At 41.5% G+C, this 21,440-nt stretch overlaps 1 protein-coding gene across 2 annotated transcripts in view; it reads right to left on the bottom strand.

The window, feature by feature from the left end:
* Agk (acylglycerol kinase) overlaps positions 1–21,440 on the bottom strand; it is an 81,512-nt gene continuing 60,072 nt past the window's right edge. For both annotated transcript variants that reach the window (XM_052719828.1, XM_052719829.1), the window contains exons 10-16: positions 18,475–18,554; positions 15,871–15,928; positions 12,107–12,254; positions 11,553–11,650; positions 4,467–4,537; positions 2,502–2,586; positions 1–1,092 (exon numbers count right to left, since the gene is read on the bottom strand). In XM_052719828.1, coding sequence (XP_052575788.1) covers positions 955–1,092; positions 2,502–2,586; positions 4,467–4,537; positions 11,553–11,650; positions 12,107–12,254; positions 15,871–15,928; positions 18,475–18,554 — 678 coding nt within the window. In that variant the 3' untranslated portion in view covers positions 1–954. The remainder of the gene's footprint in view (positions 1,093–2,501; positions 2,587–4,466; positions 4,538–11,552; positions 11,651–12,106; positions 12,255–15,870; positions 15,929–18,474; positions 18,555–21,440) is intronic.

Genomic DNA, 21,440 nt, shown 5'->3' with positions numbered 1-21,440 from the left:
TGAAGAGTTACTTCACTGGTTTATTTATATAAATAAATGAGGGATGCATTTAAATTACACTGGGTATGTTTAAAAGAATGATGCGACACTTTTTATTTGTAAACAACAGTATTCACACAATACCAGAAAGCACACTGATAAGTGTGTAACTTCCCATGAAAAACGACAGATGTCAACATGAATACGTGATTTTTGAAAAATACATATAATACATTTGGGAAAGTCAGAGTTTATGAAGTAGTTTTAAAATACTTCCTCCAGGTCTGGTTGGTTGACCTGGGAAGCAGGCTTTTAAATGGAGATTCCAGCCAGATTGAGTTACACGGTGTTGGGGTGGGTCCCAGGTCAGTTAATTTCACCATGCGCCTCAGTTGTGCACATGCAGACTAACAATGAAGAAGCACTGGTTTGCTCTTTCAACGGCATAGTATGATAGCCATGGCTGAAGAGGGAACAACCTCACATCTGCTGTCCAGATGGAGACCAGCCAAAGTGGAGATCACGGAGGAACAGCACCCATGAGAGAGCCCGGAAAGAGGGAGAGGCACCTGAAGAAGGCAGCTGCTTCCCCTGGATGCCCTAGGACGGTCAGAAAACTGGAGCAGTAGCTTAGTCTACACATTCCACTCCACTGTGGGGCAATCAGAAAATCCCAGTCCTTTCCAACTCACTGAGTGCAAGAACTTCCTTGACCCAGCCTGAGCACAGCACTATGTCGGAGGGATCAACTACCCCCGCACAAGGAAAGCATGGGTAACAATGCTGATCGCCAGCTGGGTGACAGGGTCTGTACACGGGGAAGCACTACAGGAGGAGGGGCAGGAGTACTTGCCATGAAAATTCCCTTGGGATCCTGTGACAACAACACTCTGGGGACAGATGAGGCACACCCGTTCCCTTGTGGTCCCACTGGTGGCTCGAAGTGCAGCCTGCGAGCGCCAGGCTGCCGCTGGGTCACTGGGAGGCACTCTGCAGCATCTGCTCTCTCTTCCTTGGGTCACAGAAGAAGTGCAGTTTCCGGGGCAGCAGTTTCACCTCCACAGGCATGGCTTCATATTCCTCGCTGTCAATGCTGAAGGAGCCCTCAGTTCCCTGGAGAGAGGAGGGGGTTCTGAATGCACCTCTGTGACCACTTAAGGAAGCATCTCTGCTGAGGGCCCAATCTAACAAAATCTCCCAGTGCTGAATGGTCCTAGAAATATCTCAGTTTCCTCTCCAGTCCATGAAAACGGTTTTTTCTTTTTTAAAACTTGTATCTCAAAAAAACATTTTGGAGCTTGAATGAGGTTAAAATTTTAAAATATTTATCAAAAGGCACCAGGTGGTGGTGGCGCACACCTTTAATCCCAGCACTCGGGAGGCAGAGGCAGGCAGGACTCTGAGTTCAAGGACAGCCTGGTCTACAGAGCTAAACTCCAAAGCTACACAGAGAAACCCTGTCTCAAAAAGAAAAAAAAAAAATTTATCAAAAGGCAAGAGCCCTTCCATATTATACATGTATGAAACTGTCAAAGAACTAACATGATAAATAAGCAAGGATATCCATTGGGAAAAAAATTGATGAATGTGTAACCTAGGGCCGGGGACTATAATCCTTCTAAGCTAAAAGCAAAAACAACAGCTAATTCTCCTGTGAGGGACGTTGTGTCCACCACCTCATTTTCATTATTCCCCAAGCCTTGCTGGGCTTTAGTCTTGGATGTGCCAACACTAGCATCATCACAGACTCGGTGGAGCCCTGCCATAACTCATTTAAGCCAGCATCTGCTCCATGAAATCATGGTGGCAGCACATGTGGACACCTCCTATCTATCTGCCTGCCTGCAGTTTCCATGCAGTACAGCAGCAGCATGGCCATTGCTCTTCAGAGACCTGGAGGACATCTTTCCTGCAGCAGTAGCAATCAAATTACTTTCAATTCATGTGTCTTCACTTTTTTTTTTTTTTTTTTTTTTTTTTGGTTTTTCGAAACAGGGTTTCTCTGTGTAGCTTTGCGCCTTTCCTGGAACTCGCTTTGGAGACCAGGCTGGCCTGGAACTCACAGAGATCCGCCTGGCTCTGCCTCCTGAGTGCTGGGATTAAAGGCGTGCGCCACCACCGCCCGGCTGTGTCTTCACTTTTTATTCCTACTTAGAAAGGTTGTTATTCTAAGTGTAGCACACAACAGCATACTTTAAGGAAAAAAGAAAATCCACTGTTTACCAGCTAGAAAATTGCTCAGATAATACTGTTGTAAACATCTTTTGCATTATTGGCATGAAGAAGCAAAGGTCAGGGGACCTGAGGATCACTTTGAGGGAAAAGCTTGGCTTAGAGACTCGAAGTCCTCAGAGGCCTGCTCCCAATCAGTAATTTAGGAGCTTCTGCCTCTCTTCTTTACCTCAGACCTGATAATGAGTTTGCCAAACAGAAGGCACCTAAATGGCAGTCAGTGTGGAAGGAGGAAGGAGAAAATGGAGGGACAGACAGACCAAGCCCAAACAGCGACCGGCGCAGCTTACCTCAGGAAGCCGCAGGGTGCAGTGGCTGGCTTGAAGACACTCGGTACCAGCTGCCCGCAGGCCAGGGTCTCTCACCTTCTTACTTCTATTAGTGTAGGAAAAGGCAAGGTCAGGTCTTTGATGGCAACTGCACTAGACTGCAGAAAAGCCCCGTCTCCCTCCCCTTGAGGGCAAGTGAGAGAGACTAGGACAGGACAAATCTTCCCTATGACTCTTGTCTAGTGTTGTGATATGTTCTGGAGCAAGCAGACTGATTCTCTTGTGGTAGAGAACTGCATAAAGCTGAAGCTATGTTTCTCTCAGTTGTCCTTCAGTTTTAAACGGTTCTGCATCTATCTAATTCTTAAACTGTTAATCTCAAATTTAAAAATTAGAATGTAATTAAATCCTTTGAGAAACGTATCAAACTTCTGTGATCCTTTATTAAGGACAAAGTCGTGTTACTCTAGTTTAGGGTAGATACTTCTTTAATCTCTATAAACAGTCTTAGATGTTTTCTGATAAATCTCCATATGTAATGGCCTACTGAGCACATTTACCTTTACTAAATGGCCTTGGAGTAAAGCAATCAGGCACTAACATATTTGACCTCAATGCATATGTACCCCATTCGGCTAGTTAGGATAAATAGGAAAGAATAGAAACAGGAGTTTAAGGCCAGCTTGAGCTATTTGGAGAGTTAAAGGCAAGCTTGGGCTGTAAGAGACCCTGTCTCAAAAAAAAAAAAAAAAAAAAAAAAAAAAAAAAAGTCTATTATCTATTGTTATTTGGAAACAGCAATTCTTTTGTGTATGGAATTGTCATCAGAGTTTTAAAAGCAGCTTCACCATGTTCCATTAAGATATTCAGTGGACACATGAATTATACAAATTCACTCCCCTTAAGGACCAAAAGGAAACTTGCTGATAAGAATGTGAATATAATGCCATCTAACTTAAGAGATACGGTGGGGTTTTTTGTTTGGGTGTCAGTTTTATAAAGGAGGTTTGAATATGGCTGCCACCACTAGCCAGAATCACTTAAGATACTGTGTGATTTGTGCACATTGTAGAAGGGACAGCCTTTTTCCTCCTTCCCTTTACTATACAGCGAGAATAATCAAAGACTACAAGGAGCCATTCAGCGTCTGAAGAATTTGTATCAAAGGCGAGAACAACACAGACTAATGAAAGCCACTCCGCTGCCTACGCTGGAATAGATAATGACGCAGCCATGGAGACACAGCTGCAAGAGCAGCAATGTCCAATCCCTAAATGGGCACGAGAGGGAGCACCAGGACAATGCAAAGGCAGCTGAGCAGATTCCTGTTGGCATGGGAACACACAGCTCCTTAGATACTTGGAAGATGTCTGGAGGGTTTACAGAATTCTCAGCCAATGACGTTCCAGCTGAGGCAAGACTTAACAAATCAGGCAGGACTCTGAAGAGTCTACTGGATTAGAAAAGGGGAAGCCTGGGAAATGTCCAGGTATGCAGTGTCCTTTCAAGTTTGTCCTTGATGTTCTGGGAACAGGAAGACGAGATGAATGGCATGCACAGTAAAAGATACTGGGAAGTGAGGCTCAATGTCAAAAGCCTCCTTGAGACTAACAAGAGACGGTGGACATAATATCCTTCCGTTTTACAGATGGGAAAGGATTCAGACAAGTCGATGACCTTAGAGTCCCAAGACCAGTGAGGAGCCAATCAAGCTCTTGGCCTGAAACTAGAGTCCTGGATTATGCCTGAAACACTGAATTCTTTAATTTCAATTGAAAGGCATTGTGCTTTTCCCAAAATGAGCAGAGGCAAAAGTACACAGGCACTAGATATGCCAGCTCCATTATAAAAAAGAAGAATTCCCAAACAGATGGACAAGGCCTTTACCAGGTCTCCATCTTAAGTAGACAGCCCCACTCTGAACAGAAAGGTTTGACGACACAAGTTATCTCATGAAGCTCCATTTCCCAAAGGCCAGGCACTTACCCTATGGTTATGAAATCTCCTTTGCTGACAGTATCAGGCTCAATGAAAATGTTCATAAAGTCTTCTTTGCTCTGCAAAGATTAAGAATATGAATGTTAAGACTTAAAAACTGGGCTAATGCAGCTGTCACCCACAGGTGCCCGTGTTCTTTAAAACACTCTAAATGCAAACGTGACAGGCAATCAGAGTAGAAAACAGCAACCTATTTATTCCCCAGTAAGAGTTGGAAAACATTGTGGTTCTACCCATAAAGATGCTGAAAGATTGATCTACAAGTAAGTGCTGTGGAAAGAGTCATGATTTCTGTGCTCTCCTCAGTTTGCTACTAGTCATTAGCACCACACGCCTAGCCTTCGTGTAGGCTTCTTGGAGGAGTTCGAACATGTAGGCCCAGGAGAACACACACAAGCCTCTGAGAGCCCTTGCTAGAGGTTCAAAAGTATCACGAGGCACATCTCTCTCAACCAGGAATTACAAACCCAATGTTCTGACATAATGACTGCTCAGAGTTCACATTTCATTCAACTACCTACCGAGTGCCAGCCAAATTTCTTTAATCCCGCAGAATGTTTGGGTTGCATCACTGAACAAAACCCACAAGGAGCTTCGCCCACAAAGAACTTACATTTTACTGTTGGGAGTGCAAGGAGTAGAGAGAATAAAACAGTGTACTTCTGAATACAGTAGAAAAGAGGTATATTAGAAGTACATCAGAATATATTACAAAATATCATAAATAAACAAGCCTCGGGTGATATTGGTGGCAGTAACTTTTTTAAATATTTGTTGACTTTTATTTTACATGTGTTTTGCCTGCTTGTATGTATGCCCATACACTATAAGCGTTCAGGATGTCCATGGAGGTCAGAAGAGGGTGTCAGATCCCCTGGAACTGGAATTAAATGATTGTGAGCCATTGTGTGGGTGCTGGGAATTGAGCCTGGGTCCTCTGAAGACCTGGGTCTTCTGGAAAAGTAGAAAGTGTTCTTCTACTGTGGAGCCATCTCTCCAGCCCCAGTGGACAGGCGAGAAGGTGACTCTGATAAGAAGCCCAGGAGGTGAACAAGAAGACATGTATTCATCTAGAGCAGCAGTTTTCAAAACACGGGTATCCCAGGAGGGTTGGTTAACATCAGGATCCTGTTTGCATCTGTGGCTAAAAGTTAATTTTAAAAAGAGACTCAGACTCTGCTATCATTCTCAGAGTATCTAGCTCAGGGGCCTGCTGTAAAGCTCAAGAATTTTTATTTCAAACAATATCCAGGTAATCTATGCTGCCAATCTAAAGACCATACTTTGAAAACCACTATTCTAGGAACAAGCCATCCATACAAAGGGGAGTACCTAAGCAGAGGCCTTCAGTAGTGGGGGCCTGAAATGAAATGTACAGAGAACAGCAAAGAAATCCACATGTCTGAGCAGACTGAGTGGCAGATTAAGATAGAGGAGAAGGGAGCATCTTGTTGGGTAGGGCTCTGTAGACCACTTTAAGGAATGTGTCTTTTAGGTTGAGTGAAATGGAGAGCCGCTGGAGGGTTCCAAGGAGGGTAATGTTATGGCTTTTGGTAACAGGGTCACTCTGCCTGCTGTGCTAAGAATTGAGACAGGGGTCTAACTGCAGAGGCAGGCAGTGAGCCAGTAAAGAACATTACAGAGAAATGATCAGGAGCAGCAAAGGTTCAGCAGATGCCAGGACAGTGATACGGGCCGATGATGGGACATGGCATTGGGAGCTGGCAGGGAGGACGAGAGAAACGATCTAGCCATCAGGTCTAATTAACAGCACAGGGGATAACGGAAAAGAAAACAGGCATATTTAAACTTGCAGCAGGGTAGCACAGCCTGTTCCAGTTAGAATGGACACCAACATGTGTTTTCTGTTAAGGGCCAGCGAGAGGTATCAGAAGTCTCTATGACTGCCACCAGATTCTGCTGTGTACCATGTAAAAGCAGCCATGCAGTACTTAATATGTTAGTGTGTTTGCATTCCAATAGAATCCACAAAGCTCGAATTCTGTGTGACTGCATCTGTTTAACATGTAACAACACCCTGGCTGGCAGGCAGCTGGCCAGGTGTGCCTGTGGTTACCCTCGGCTGACAGCTGCCCTTCAGTTTTGTTAGAGGCACAGTTAGGTTACCTGGAAGCGGTGACTGCAAGTTGGTCTCCAGATTCTGCTAGAGGAAATGTCAGCCTGGATCAGACTAATTTTGTCCCATTACCGAGGAAATGCCTTTTTAAGAATCAACACCCCAGCTCTGACAATTTTCACCTTCACCCGGTGGGAACACACTTCTTGGTCCTATTATGTGACTGAATCTCTTATGACTGAGCCTGTTTCTTGTGAGGAGTTATTTCTTCAACTCAGGTGGCTTCTCATATACATATATCCGTGAAAATACAGACGAAGGCTACAGAGATCTGTGGATCCCTGTCTCACCCCTCAAGGCAGCTTTCTTTTACTTTGCCCTGATCCCCTGAATTCTCAAAGATGCCTTTCCTGAGGAGACTGTGGACCCCTGGTAAGCCCTGCCTCAATGCAGCGGCCTCTGTCAAGCAGGAGGCTGGGGCAGACATAAGGCACACCTCACCTGAGTGCCCTCTCTCTGGGACACCTGCCCTATGCTGTTTGCTTCTTGCCAGTGTCTGCCAACAGTTATTTCACAGATTTTAATCAGTGTTTAATGTACAAAGGTAAACCTATTGCTTGCTCTGTATCTTGGCCAATAGTCTCATATCCATTCAAAAATCAACTCATATTGGCAGATTCAGTGAGAAGCTTATTGTTTTAAGGGATGATGAAAAGATACTTGATAGAATTTAATGTCTAAGAAATTTAAAGTTAATAAAAATCTTAGCAAACCTAGTAGGTTTTCTTTATTAGGAACTTCCTTATCTAATAAAAAGTATCAAAAAAATTACATCACATTCAAGCACAAAGCAAAGGCTCCCGTAAGCAACGCTCTGTCCAGCACCACTGAAGTCCTCACAGGGTGGTGAGGAAAGGCAGAGGATTGTAAAGATAAAGGAAGAGACAGAGCTGTCACTGTTTGCTGTCGATATAGCAAAATCTATATAACAGGTCTAAAAGAACCCACAGGCGAACATAATTAGTAAGAATTTAATTAGGATGCTGATTCAGCACACACACACACAAATCAATTTAATGTCTGTCTTTTTAGTCAGTTAGAGAATGAAGTTTTAAGAGATATATTGATTAGTATCAAAAGTAAGATAACCAGCAATAGGCAAATACTATAGAGAAAACCATAAAACTTCATTGAGAGATACTGAAGACCTCAGTAAATGAAGAGATACATCACACTGATATGCCAGAAGGGTCAATACTATAGAAATGCCATTTCTCCTCAAATTGATCTACATGTACAATGCAACCTTATAAAACTTTTATGAGGAACCTAATAAACATTCTAAAGTATTTATAGAAATCATGGGGCTGAAGAGATGGCTCAGGAGATAGCAGTGCTTGCTGCTCTTCCAGAGGAGCTGAGTTCGGTTCCCAGAACCCTCATTGGGTGGCTTGTTGTTGGTATTTTATCTTTTGTTTCGGGGGGCCCACCACCCAACTCCCAAATAAATCACACATGGAGGCTTATTCTTACTTATAAATGCCCAGCCTTAGCTTGGCTTGGTTTCTAGCTAGCTTTCCTTAACTTTAAATTATTCTGTCTACCTTTTGCCTCTGGGCTTTTCCCGTTCTCTTATTTCTGTAAATATTACCTTTACTCCATGGCTTGCTGTGTAGCTGGGTGGCTGGCTCCTGGAGTTCTCCTCCTTCTCTGGCTGCTAGATTTATCTCTTCTCCCAGATTTCTCCTCTATATATTCTCTCTGCCTGCCAACCCCACCTATCCTCTCTCTTGCCTTGCTATTGGCCAGTTCTTTGTTAGACCACCAGGTGTTTTTAGACAGGCAAAGTATCACAGCTTCACAGAGTTAAACAAATGCAACATAAACAAAAGTAACACACCTTAAAATAATATTCCACTACAGTGGCTCACAACCACCTGTCCAGCTCTAGGGGAAAAGATGGGTGGCCCCAACAACTGGCTAATGAAATGAATAAATACAATTGGAGCCTTACCTTCATCATTCACAAAGCTCAATTATAGGTGGCAGTTTTTCTTTTTTGAATAAAAATGGAACCAACCACCTCATGAAAATCATTTTAAGTTGGTTCTTCACTCAGCCATATGGTGAGCATTTTGCCATATTAGTAAATACAAAGCTTATATATTACTGTAAGTAAAAGCATAATATTCATTTAATCAATCTATTTAATATGTGTTGCTGTTAAAGAATAAAAATGCTTATTTAAGAGACATTAAATTTCTGATATTCCACACTTCTAAAGCTTCATACTATGGAAGTATTATTTTAATGATAAATAAAAATTTCAAGCTACTACATGACAGCTACAATGTCTGAATATTTTATTCTATTTGCTTTGCAGTGGTGAGGAAAAAAGAAAGGAAAAAAAAAATGTGCTCCAGTAGTGATAAGAAGTACAGTGTCACATACCTTTGTAATTAGCACAGAGATAAAAGCCTTTAGCACTCTGAATGGGGCTCATCTAGAGCTGCAATCACATGCCCACTGAGCTCAATGCATTCATAGAGATTCAGTCATCAGAGAAAAGAACAATGGCAAAAGAACACAAGCAAAATACTGGGAATACACTGTTGCCAAAGGCTAAGAATAAAGAAAATGTGTAATAGGAATTTTATCTTCTCTTCAAAAATCCCTCCGAACAAAGGACTTTCCAACCTCATTGATTCATGGTGTTTTCCGAATTCTGTGTAAGTAAGGGAGGACGACTCTGTGCACTAAGAATTTAACGGTTCACGCCCACAAGTTAAACAACTGTGCTTGCCAGGACAAGGAGGTATGCATGGGTTCTAGACACTTTATATACACTACCAAAAATAAGAGTGCTACAGCTTATAGTCTCATTAAGGATAAGAGAGAGCTCTGTTCCCATGCACATCACCCGAGTGCTACTGTGCTGTGTAATACATGGCAATCCAGAAGTTACCATTTCAATTAGTTGGTGTTTCTTCGACATTGAACACTTCTTCTTTAACCTTAGTATAAAATGTAGTTAATCTGAGGGTAATAGAACTAATTTATGTAAGATTCTTAGGACAATGACTCCCACGTAATAAACTCAGCAAATATGAGTTATTTTCCCTCAAATATTCCCCTTTGTGCATTTTCTTTTTCTTTTGGTTTTTTCGAGACAGGGTTTCTCTGTGTAGCCTTGGCTATCCTGTATCTCACTCTGTAGACCAGGCTGGCCTCACACTCACAGAGATCCACCTGGCTCTGCCTCCCGAGTGCTGGGATTAAAGGCACGTGCCACCACTGCCTGGCACATTTTCTATTTTTAGCCCTTGGGCCACTGTCTCTGTTTGCTTCTTATTGATTTATTTGATGAGTTTGTGATAAGGAAAGCTAATAAATGCTGGTCTGCCACATTCCAATATTTTCCCTAATTGTCATTCCGAAGTTTATCTTTTTAAATAAGTAGATGAATGCATCAATATAAAATTTGCTTTAGGTGTCATGCTTAGAAAAACTTTTGTGCTTTCCAAGTTTATACTGATAATCATTTAAATTTTACTCAATACTTAAGTAGTCTTATTATTTTGAATTTAGTACATTAATTCAACTAGAATTATTTCAGAAGGAAAAGGGGGCTGTGTTTGCAAGTATTTTACAAGAGATACAAATTCCTTGTGTAAGTAGAAAACAAAGCAATACTCCAAACATAAACGTTGGGATTAACCTTCCCACTACACTGCAGCTCCATCTGCCAATTTTCTGATTGGCCAGGTTAACAGTCAGTAAACTACTATGATCTTCATAAAAGCTGAATATATTATAGTAATTAGCCCACAATTGAGAATGACTTATACTGGCACTGTTGTTAATTGACATAAATAACTAAAGTTTTCTCCATTCTAGGGTCAGTATGGTTTTTCCAGAAATGGCTAAATAGCAAACATCTAAGGCTTTGGGGCTACATAGTCTCTGTCACAACTACTCCGCCCTCTCCGCTACACTGCAAGGTTTAGTATGAGAAATACATATAAAGGCACACATCTGTGTTATAAAACTGCTTTATTTTGGATTCTGAAATGTGACTTAAAAGTGTCTCATGTACCATGAAATATCATTCTTTTGACTTTCCATCATTTAAAATTAGAAAATCAATTCTCTGCTTCTAGGCAACATACGATCAGCTGACAGTCCAGTTTGCTATATTTCATTCACTGCTTGTGTTTTCTTGTTTTACTGCACTGTCTACAGCACTAGCCAACAGAATTTTCTACGTTAATCGAAATCTTCATGTCTATACATTTAGTATGGTAGCCATAAGCTACATATGGCTATAGAGCACATGAAATATGGCTCCCATGGCTAAGGAACTGCATTTTAAACTTTATTTTAATCCTCTGAACTTTAAATAGCCACATAAGACTAATAGCTACTGCTCTGGACAGTGCACTGTCTACAGATTGTATCCAAAAATCATGTATGATAGCCTACACATGGCACACTGGCCTGTAATTCCACCATTTAGGAGGCTGATGCAGGAAGATCTCAATTTGAGGCTATTTTATACTACATAGCAAGACCCTGTCTCACCAAAACCAAATAAAACCCCCATATGTGTATAGCTATGGATCTGTGTGTTTCTCTTGGAGAATCTGAGTCTATGTATTTAATATAGTCACAAAAATAATGCATGCTTACTCAAGTCAAAGTTCAACTTTTTTCCAGCTTTTCACTTTTAAAGCTTCTGTCCTGAGTCCCCTAAAGGTCACCCAAACATGAGCAAAATATTTGTGCAGAAATCCTTGGGCTCCTGTGCCCCAATATACTCAGCTACCACTTCTCAATGCTATTGTTTCTCAAAGGCACACTATAGCCTCCTTTACTTGATCCTTTCATCTTTATGCCCACAGAGCAAAACATAAAAATACTGAATTTGTGCAAGAAAATCACCTGTCATTTTTCCCCAGACACCAAATTCTTTTTTTTTTTTAAATGAGTGCACTTACCATCAGGTCAAGTTGGCTGTTTCGGGTTGTGATGGACAGCTCAATGGTGGACAGTTGCATATCTTTCCAGACCTCTGGGATCACCTCTCGGGAGAAGGCTGTGGGAATCCATCAGACATGGGTCAGTGTTTCTATTGACATTACACACACACACACACACACACACACACACACACACACACACACACACACACACACACACCAGACTGCTGAGCCGCTGACAGCTGTGCTTGGCTTCCTCAGCCATTTGTCCAACTCTGTACTTTACCTTTCCTATACACAGGGATAAACAATGGTTCCCTATGCCTAAAGCATGCTCACTGAAGGCAGGCACAACAGCACAGACGTCAGTGAGAAGGACTGCACAGAAATCACCGTGCCTATTCACAAGACACTGAAGCCTGCCCTGGCAACAGCCAGCAGTCTGAATTCAACTGGAATGGCTGCAATGGCTCCTGCTCCAGTGAAGTATCTAGAACTGGTTCTGGGTGTCTGCTTCAAGGCACCTTTGAAGCTGAGCAGGGCTTGTAACACACAGTCACCATGTTGCTCACCATCCTGTGGCTGTGCCCAGAATGAGGCAAGCCTGCGTAATATTCTCCGGTACAGAGAAGGTCGGGGAGGGGTCTCTTCAGGCTCACTGGGAGGTCTCTCTCTAGGTCCCGTGTAAGAGATGGAGGCCTGATGAGTCTGAGGCCACTCCTGTTAGTGAAGAAGAAAACAGTTTCATCATCTACATTTGATTCCTAACTCTGAGGGCTTTGCTTTGCAAAGGTCAGAATTCTAACAAGCTAATTGTCTCTTCAATGGGTAGAATTCTCTCTACTTTGGACTATGAAGACTTCAAGCTTCCTTTTCTTCTTAAAACCTTGCCTTAAAAGTCACTTCCCCTAACATACAACAGAGAAAGCCAAATTGAACTGACTACTACTGCTCACACTTACTTTTCCCAACAATAGAAATCAATATGAATGAGCAGAGAGGTCCCATAATAAATTTACCTTTGGTTTATCAATGGCACACAAAAACCTAATGAAATCAGTTGCATCAAACGCCTACTTCACTGCTGGTATCATACTCCATGTGGAGGACAGAATGCTTTGGCTAAGACTCAATTCAAATGCAGCCTAATGCCTCATCACTGCCTCAAAGCTTATCATTCTCACACTAGTTATTTTTATACATTTTTATCTATTATTATTATTATTAGTGTCAGCGGGGAGGGAGGGAGGGAGCCTTAAATCAGGGCTTAACATTTATCTGAGTGGGGGGGAAACATCCTCCTGCTGAGTACTGATAGAACTGTATAGTTAGAGGAGCCTATCAGTGACATCACCAACTCTCAGGCTCTGGGACTATGTGACAGTACAAAGTCTCTTGACTTTTATATTTAAATATTCTGGTCACCTTTACCATCCATCACCTGCTTCCTTTTCAGAAGACCAATTGTGTCAAAGCATGTCAGGCCCATCAGGGAAAAAGTCCCAAATGCCTCCAATGTCACGTCTTCCGGATCGAACCACTATTTCCGTCTCAGTGTAAAGAGAAGCCCTTCCCCGGGTTCTGTGTGTGTATGGGTTTAACCAACTCAGTCATCTCTTCTGTCTCCTTTCTTTTCACTCCCCATTCTCCCCTTCTGCTTTGGGATATATAAAGACACAGACATTTGTTCATTTAAAAACCAATGCTCTACTGCCCTCCTGTTTCTTGTCTCCTCTTCTCCAAAGTCAAGTTTCTTGAAGAAACAATCTACCCTTGCTATCTGCATTTTCCTTCCTCTGTCTGTCTCTGTCTGTCTGTCTCTCTCTCTGTCTGTCTCTCTTTGTTTTGTTTTTCAAGATAGGGTTTCTCTGTGTAGCCCTGGCTGTCCTGGAACTCACTCTGTAGACCAGGCTGGCCTTGAACTCAGAGTTCTGCCTTCCTCTTCCTCCCAAGTGCTGAGATCAAAGGTGTGCGCCATGACTGCTGACTGTCTCCATTTCTTTACCTCCCATTTATTTCTTAGCTTTCTTTGCTATAATCTAACCCCGTTACTTTGGAGCTTGACAAACCTTTGGCAGCTACCAAGTTCAGAGGACAGTCCCCTGTTCTGATTTAGACTCCTGTTGTTGCTTCCTAAAACTTTTACTTCTCTCTCTCTCTCTCTCTCTCTCTCTCTCTCTCTCTCTCTCTCTCTCTCTCTTGAAATCCCTCTTCGATTGGCTGCTGTGCTAGTCTCTTGGCTTTTCTCTTAGTACACTTTTCCCCTTAGTTTTCTAAACATTTTCAGTCCATTGTGCTATTCCTGACCATCTGTTCTTAATGGCACCTTTATCAAAGCCATACTTTCAATGGCAGTCACATTCTTACAGCATGGAAACAGATTTCTTTATCCTAGATCCTTTCTCTGAGTTCCAGACACATCACAACTGTATCTATACTCTATGTACCACAGATATTCTACACTCACCACATACCAAACTAAAGTTTCATCTTCCTCCATAAACTGTCTTACCCTAATATCATCAACATTAATAAGAAACTGAGTTACAAAACTCTAGCCCCTCAGACTAGAAATCTGGCAATCTAATATTCTTCCAACTTCTTAGCAACCTTAGTCTATACCACAGCACCTACTCTTTCCCTATGGCTGGTTGACTTGGTCAAGCTTGTATCTGCTGGCTTTGTCTATAGCTATTCATGCCCAACTCCTTGCTCATGTTGAGGTCAAACAATTTTCCACAATGCAGATCTGTGTACAATACCTGTCCAAGTCAGCCCTATCCTTCCAGCTCCATTTGTAGACACTGAACTACACCAGCCTAAATTAATGATATGTTTTATCACAGTGACTTCACACAGCCCATTTCTCTATCCCAAAGGGCGTTGTTTATCAAGTTCTATATAGTTCCAATTTAGTATGAATGCCACCTCCCTCAAGAAGGCTTCCTGACCCTCAGGCAAGTTTAGGAGGCCCTCCTGTTCCTATCTTGCCCATCTACATTTCTCTCCTGCCATCTGTCAGGCCGCTGATCCACTGCACTCCTTTCTGGCACATGATTACTTCCTGAGGACAGAAAACCTGTGCACTTTGTGCTTTGTATGCCAATCACATAGCAATAAGCACTTGATGAAAACCTAGGGGAGAGTGTTTATAGGATCTAGAATGCTACCATTTAAACATATGGCTACTATTTCTTCCTAGGTGTTACAACTTCACCAGGAAGACGAATAATACTTTTTACTAATCAGTTTGCCTTGGGAATAGAAAGGCCTTGCCTTTTCTATTTGATTTTTTTAAAACTATGTATGTTTACTGCAAGCATTTTACTGACTTTAGTTTTTTCCATTTAATTTTTTTATCCCAAGTGGAATTGCTTAGGTTAAGAGAGCTACATTTTTCAATATGTGTGTGTGTGTGTATGTATGTATGTGTATGTTTTATATGTATATATATACATATACATATATATGAACACCAGATAACTCTAAATATTAACACTGGAACCTAGTTTCTCACATCAATTTTCAGATTAGCCAACCAAATTATAGTCTGCATCAAAGATGAACACAGTATCTATTGGGTGATTTTCCTATTTGCTTTTTCATTAATATGAAATTGTTGAGCCTTTTTTCTATGTCCCCTTATTCTCTCATTGATAATCAAACCTAGCACATAACCTCAGACCTTGTTATTTTTTAATGTATTATATATATAGCACTGCCCAGCAGAACTTTGTGATGAGGGACGTATTCTATATCGGTAGTACTGTCCAAATATAACAAGTACTACACTTATTTAATCAACACAGTTTAAAACCTACTGATAATATATACACTCCCATATAATTAATTTATCTATAATCCATGACAAATCTTGAGTTCATTGTCAGGTACTAATATAGATACACATATTAATGATCTAGACTTTCTGCTCACTCTGTTTAAGGTTTGTCTGGCAAGGGTGGGTGAATGAGTAGCAAAGGCAAGTATCCAAGACAAATAAACATGGGCTTGGCCATACAGAGAATGAGGCTGGATGGATGAATAGATAAAGGCAAGTATCCAAGACAAATAAACATGGGCTTGGCCATACAGAGAACGAGGATGGATGGATGGATGGATGGATGGATGGATGGATGGATAGATAGACAGACAGATAGGGTGCTTGTCTATCAAAACAAGAATGTTTTTTGTAATTATATAAATCAAATGCCTCCATTTAGTGTTGGAACATGTGATATGGCTCTATAGCAAAGAATTAATATCTCAAATATACATGTCACACAGAAACATCGAATTAACATAGGACAGGTTCTACACTGTAAATTGCATTTACCTGAAGAGTGCTGAAAAAGTGGGCTGCTTTGATCTTTAGTGGACCAAGATACCAGTACCTAAGAAAAAAACAAGATAAAAAGATGAAAAGAACTACCAGTGTTCTAATATCATCTAAGACAATCAATTCATCAGGACTGTACCTCTCCTATGATTGGCTGTTCTAGGGGCTTAAGGATTGTATCATAACATAATACAGTTTTAACCTAAATTTTAATGGCACACCTAACAATATGCAATTGGATGGTAGAAAGATTCTTGTAGTTAATAAGAGATGCATAGCCTAAGTCTCTTTGACCTCCAAATTTACAAGTCATTATAATACAGACTTTCACCCACAGAACAGGTTGAGTATACATTCAAAAGGGCCACAAGAAGAGAGCACCAAACCCACAAAGAGATGGTGTATTATAGATACTGCAGGACCTAATGTGTTATAAGACACAGGACTGGATCCTGTACCCCAAGGCCCCTCTCACACAAAATGCACATACATTCACATAAACCAGTATAATTCACATTACTCAAGTTATACAGCTTTAATATGCCAAGTGTTAAGTCTCAGAGTGAAAACTGATTGCATATTGCTAAGTGCATAAAGCTACTAGAGAGGCAGATGCCAGGTTGCAACTAGAAAGTGATATAGATGCCACTCTTTAGATTTAGCTCTGATACCAACATGCTACTTGACTGCTGCTGACTGATTCATGTCAGAAGGCCTTTATTTAGCTCCTATTCCATATATGGAGAAAAATGTATGGAGTATAAACATACAGAAGAGCACAGTATAAAATTCCTACCTTTGGGCCTATGATTTAAGAAAGTTAACAGCCCCTAAATACTAGTAAATAACAAGTGACTTCATATGTCATGGTATAAACTGATCACTATTTAATGGTAAGAAAAGTCAAGAAAAAAGAAAAGAAAAAAAATGCTGTGAAATAAAACACACAGGATAAAGTAGAAGTGTGGAGCAGAAAGTGACGGGGAGTGAACTGAATCTAGACACAAACAAGAGGGAGGAAAATCACTTTAGGTAGGAAGAGGTATAGAGCCAGACAAAGGGCAAGGCTCAATAATAGAAATCCAGAACTGCTCATTAGGGATGACGGACAGGAAGTTAGGCCCAAAGTCCCAGAATAAGGAAGTCAGATACAGCTAAAGTGTAGCCATTCTAAATTATCATTCAGGTTAACATTGGGAGGGTATTAATGAGGGCCTTGGATATTTGATATTTTGTGGTATTTTGAAGCCCTTTATAGTTTATTCCTTTTCCCAATTAGCCAACTAGAAAAACACCCTAGTTCAGGTGGTTTATTTCTAAGGTATCAACAGTTCCTTGCACCTTTTCCAGTAGTAAATTTGGACTCTATGCTTATTGTCTTCCTATGGCCGGCAAGGGAATGTTTCTTATTTCACACCAAAAGTGACTCAGCAGTCAGTCCTAGCCAAGGAATTATGTGACCACCTGCAGACTTTGGAATGCATTGTTCAGAAGCCAGCCAAAATATGGAGCAGGTAGATGAGCTATTCCTAAGACAGCTGACCTGTGTTAGTGCCCAACTGGTGATCCGAACACTTTAGAAAGCCATTGGTTCTGAGCAGGCTTTCTCAGAGAAAGCTAAGCAATTCCTCTCAGGGAGCTGTGGGAATCTGAGATGACAGATCAAACACAAGGTAATTTGTGGCGTCAACATAACCATGGCACACTTGCAAATAAAAAGATGTGAAGCATTAAAAACTGTAGTGTGTAATGAGATAGAGCAGTACTTTCCTACTGACATTTCACTGTCGGCAATTTCATTACCAGGGATAACAGAGGGAAACGTGTGAGAAATTTCTGTGAAGAAAGTTTAGCAGTCTGGCCCATGAACTGCAAGAGAGGTTTCTTGATGAGAGAGCTGTACATGAAATCAATCCTAACTCAGTAATCTCTACTAAACTGTAAGCCCTGGGCTGAAGGCAAAGGAGGAGGACACCTCCTCTAGGAACGAAATGAGCCTCACGTCAGTCCTGCCTCAGGAAGCCGGCCCACACTACCTCTCCACATCTCTTTCCTAGCCAGAAGTTTCATTCCACATGAGTCTCCAAAACTAAGTCTATTCCCATGAAAGACAGCGTCGGCCCCCTAATCACTCCTCCTGAGCCTGTTCTTCCAGTCAGCAAAGCCAGGCACCCACCTTTCTCCCTTCAGAGGAGCAGCCCACCTACACACATTTTCAAACAACAGCTCACATAAAGTCTGCTGACCAACTAGGACTGTAAGGGCTCCCCAAGGGCGAGCGAGGCGCAGACAGCACGCGTTGGGGTTCAGCTAAGCATGTTGCTGTATAATAAGCAATGCCAGTTCCTCCTTCTACATAGCTTGAACCTAAGCTAAATGTGTCAAAATAGACATGCCCTTCTCTTTATAGAACTCCCCTGTCCTTTCAGCCTACAGACTCCAAACTCTTACCTGGTTGCTCCTATTTCATTATCAGTACCAAATTCAGCTTCCTGACCCAGAAGATTTACTCGCAGACAAGTGTATTTTAAAACCTCAAAAGCAGGATGGAGTAAAACTTTTAAAGACTCATCACGTATAACCCAGTAAGCAATCCTTTACTTGCTAACTTTGACGCCAGCATCTCTGAAGGATCCCCATCGGAGGCCAGTCATTGCAAACACAGGTTGTTCCTTTTCGCCCTGGAAGTTAAATACAGGTGATTTAGCTTTGTGACTGTAGTAAATTCATAAGTATCTAGAAAATGTTTTTCTCACCAAACCAAACAGTTTATGTATTAAAGCAATCAGCCCTATGAACACACGGTCATAGTGCTTGAATGATCACACTTGTATTAAATCTCATGAATCTGCTGGCAAGGGGACATATTAGCTGTAAAACTGAGTAGCTGAATTCCAGTGCTGAAAACTGAGAGATATAAGGCCCCACATTCTAAGAGGTACAATACTACACACAACTCCATAGTTTGCTGAAAGACAGAAGGGCCAACTTGGATTCTCCCACACCACCAATTCCCTGCTATGGCTAATATAAGCTCAGATTAAGACCCGGGTGGGGGATGGCGGGGAGAACTTGGGCACCAGAAGTTGCTGGCCTGGAGAAAGCACGTTGCATCTTGTGCTCATGGGATCCAGGGCTCCTTGCATCCCAGCATCAGTATCATTCCACTGTGTCAGAGCCAAGAAAGGGAATTTGTAAGAGAAACACACGAGCAGAAGAACTGTACAAGAAGGAGACACTGACCTCTCACCCCTTCGGTGCGCACCTGCTCATGCAGCAGGCTGGCTTCTCAATTCTCTGTACTCACACATGCAATGGGGAGAAGGAACCAGAGTGAGAGAGAAGAGCAAGCAGAGAGGTGCAGGTGAGGCAACCGGCTGGCTGGCATAGCAAGGACATGTTTGTCTCTGGGTGCGAAGTAGAGAGTGCTTCATCTGAGAGTTGTGGGCCGGGGGCTAAGGTACTCAAGTATGAAGAGGCTCTGGAGAGTACTTAGGCTGAGAACTAAAGAAAGAGTTCAAAGAAATGGAGCTAAAACAGATTTCCAACCTCAAATACAATGTCATGGGGAGGTACACGAAAAGAAACTCACATATGAGCCCAGTAGAGGCCTAGCAGAGGCATCAGCAACCAACCGGGAGAGCTAACACTGCCTGCCAGTTAAGCAGAGTTTCTGCTAATCCTCCTTCTAGGTTTCAACAAGAGAAAAGCCGTAATAGGATGATGAGAGGCCAGTGGAACCAAAAGAAGTATTCCAAGATACTGCTAAGAGGACAAACTGCTAGTTGATATAGGAGATGAGAGAAGATGCAGTTGATGAGTGTCATTTGAAGAGAGACCCAAATCAGTACAATCCAGATAAGGCCAGGGGCACCAGATTAAAGACCTTAAAGGCCTCTGAATGACCTTGGCGTTGATTCAAGGAAAAGACACTACTGAGGACTTGGATCAGAGAAGTGATGTGCTCTAACTTGTGATCACACACTGGTTGTTGAAAACAGCCCATGTGGAGACAAAGTCATAGTCAGAGAGCTCCGCAGTAAGATGAAGGTCACCAGAGTGAGAACAAGAGACTGGAGAAGAGGTGCTGGTCTATGGACATGTGTTGAACATGAAGTCAACAAGGTTTCTTGCCTACCCACCTGTGGCCTTTTCTAATACATCATAGGAAGAAACACATCTTGACTTCCTCACCAAATTGAACGTTCAATGAGATGTGAGCACATGCTGAACAGTGAACAAGCTCAATACAATACTATTATAGTTCATGATTTCTTGTGTTTTTGGAGAATCGTCAGTTCCTGTTAACAGGCTGTGGTGCTTGTGGAAGAAAGGACTGGCATCGAGCATTGCCTATAATGCTCATGGCATCAAGCTTTGCCTAGAGATTTTTCTTCACATTCTGAAAGCAATTTTCAGAAATAAGACGAGAATAAAAATCAATTAAACTAAACTGGTTTCTCAGAAACTAGGGTAGAAGCTACTGTTCCACATTTTCTAAGAATTGATTAAAATTTTTCTGCTTCCTGGGCTGTGTCATTAATATAAAGAGATTGTGAAAAAAAATCTGACATCAATTTACAAAATCAGTATATGAGAGAAGGGGGTTGAGACAAGAAACATTTACAAGCACAGCAAGAATTTCCAGCTAAATTCAATTTACTTTGCAATATATCACTTCTAATAAATATATAACAAATACTAAATCACTGAGTTATTAAAAAAAATCTCCTGACTCACCTCCTTTGGTAATAATCATATTTTACAACAATGTCTTTATAGATAACAATCTCTACTAGTTATCCTTTGATCATAGTCCTGTTTTGTGAAAACAACTTAGTTGATTTACATGCTGAAGATCAATTGTAATTTAGATTATGATTAATGAGATCATGATGTAAAGTCTAGACATCACTGCATGAAGAAAAATTAAAGGAGACTTGGCTGTAAACTTGTAAATTCACTTTTTTTTTTAACTCTTTTGGGGGCCCACCACCCAGCTCCCCAAAAAATACACGGAGACTTATTCTTACTTATGAATCCCTGACCTTAGCTTAGCTTATTTCTAGCCAGCTTTTCTAACTTAAATTATCCCCTTTCTCTTTAACTATGTTTTGCCTCTGGGCTGTTACCTTTCTTTATTCTATGTATCTTTCTTTTCTTCTTACTCCATGGCTGGTTGAGTGGCTGACCCCTGGTGTCCTCCTCTCCTCTTTTTCTCAATCCTCTCCCTCTTCTCTCCAGCCAAAATTTCCATTTATTCTCTCTGCCTAGCAGCCCCGTCTATCCCTCTTCTGCCTAGCTATTGGCCATTCAGCTCTTTATTAGATCATCAGGTGTTTTAGACCGGCACAGTAACAGCTTTACAGAGTCAAACAAATGCAACATAAATGAATGCAACACATCTTTGCATCTTTAAACAAATATTCCACAACATAAACGAATGTAACACATCTTAAACTAATATTCCACAATAGTTCACCAATTATAAAGATGTACTAGAAAACTGCATATGGGTCAGGTGTCCCTTGCCTAAAAGCATAAGGCCAGAAATGTTCCCCATTTTG

The sequence above is a fragment of the Peromyscus californicus genome, unplaced genomic scaffold (assembly GCF_007827085.1).
Source record: "Peromyscus californicus insignis strain IS unplaced genomic scaffold, ASM782708v3 Scaffold_6__1_contigs__length_162567912, whole genome shotgun sequence".
Lineage (NCBI taxonomy): Eukaryota > Metazoa > Chordata > Mammalia > Rodentia > Cricetidae > Peromyscus > Peromyscus californicus.
Note: the sequence above shows the minus strand (reverse complement) of the source record. Positions and strands in the feature narration are given on the sequence as shown.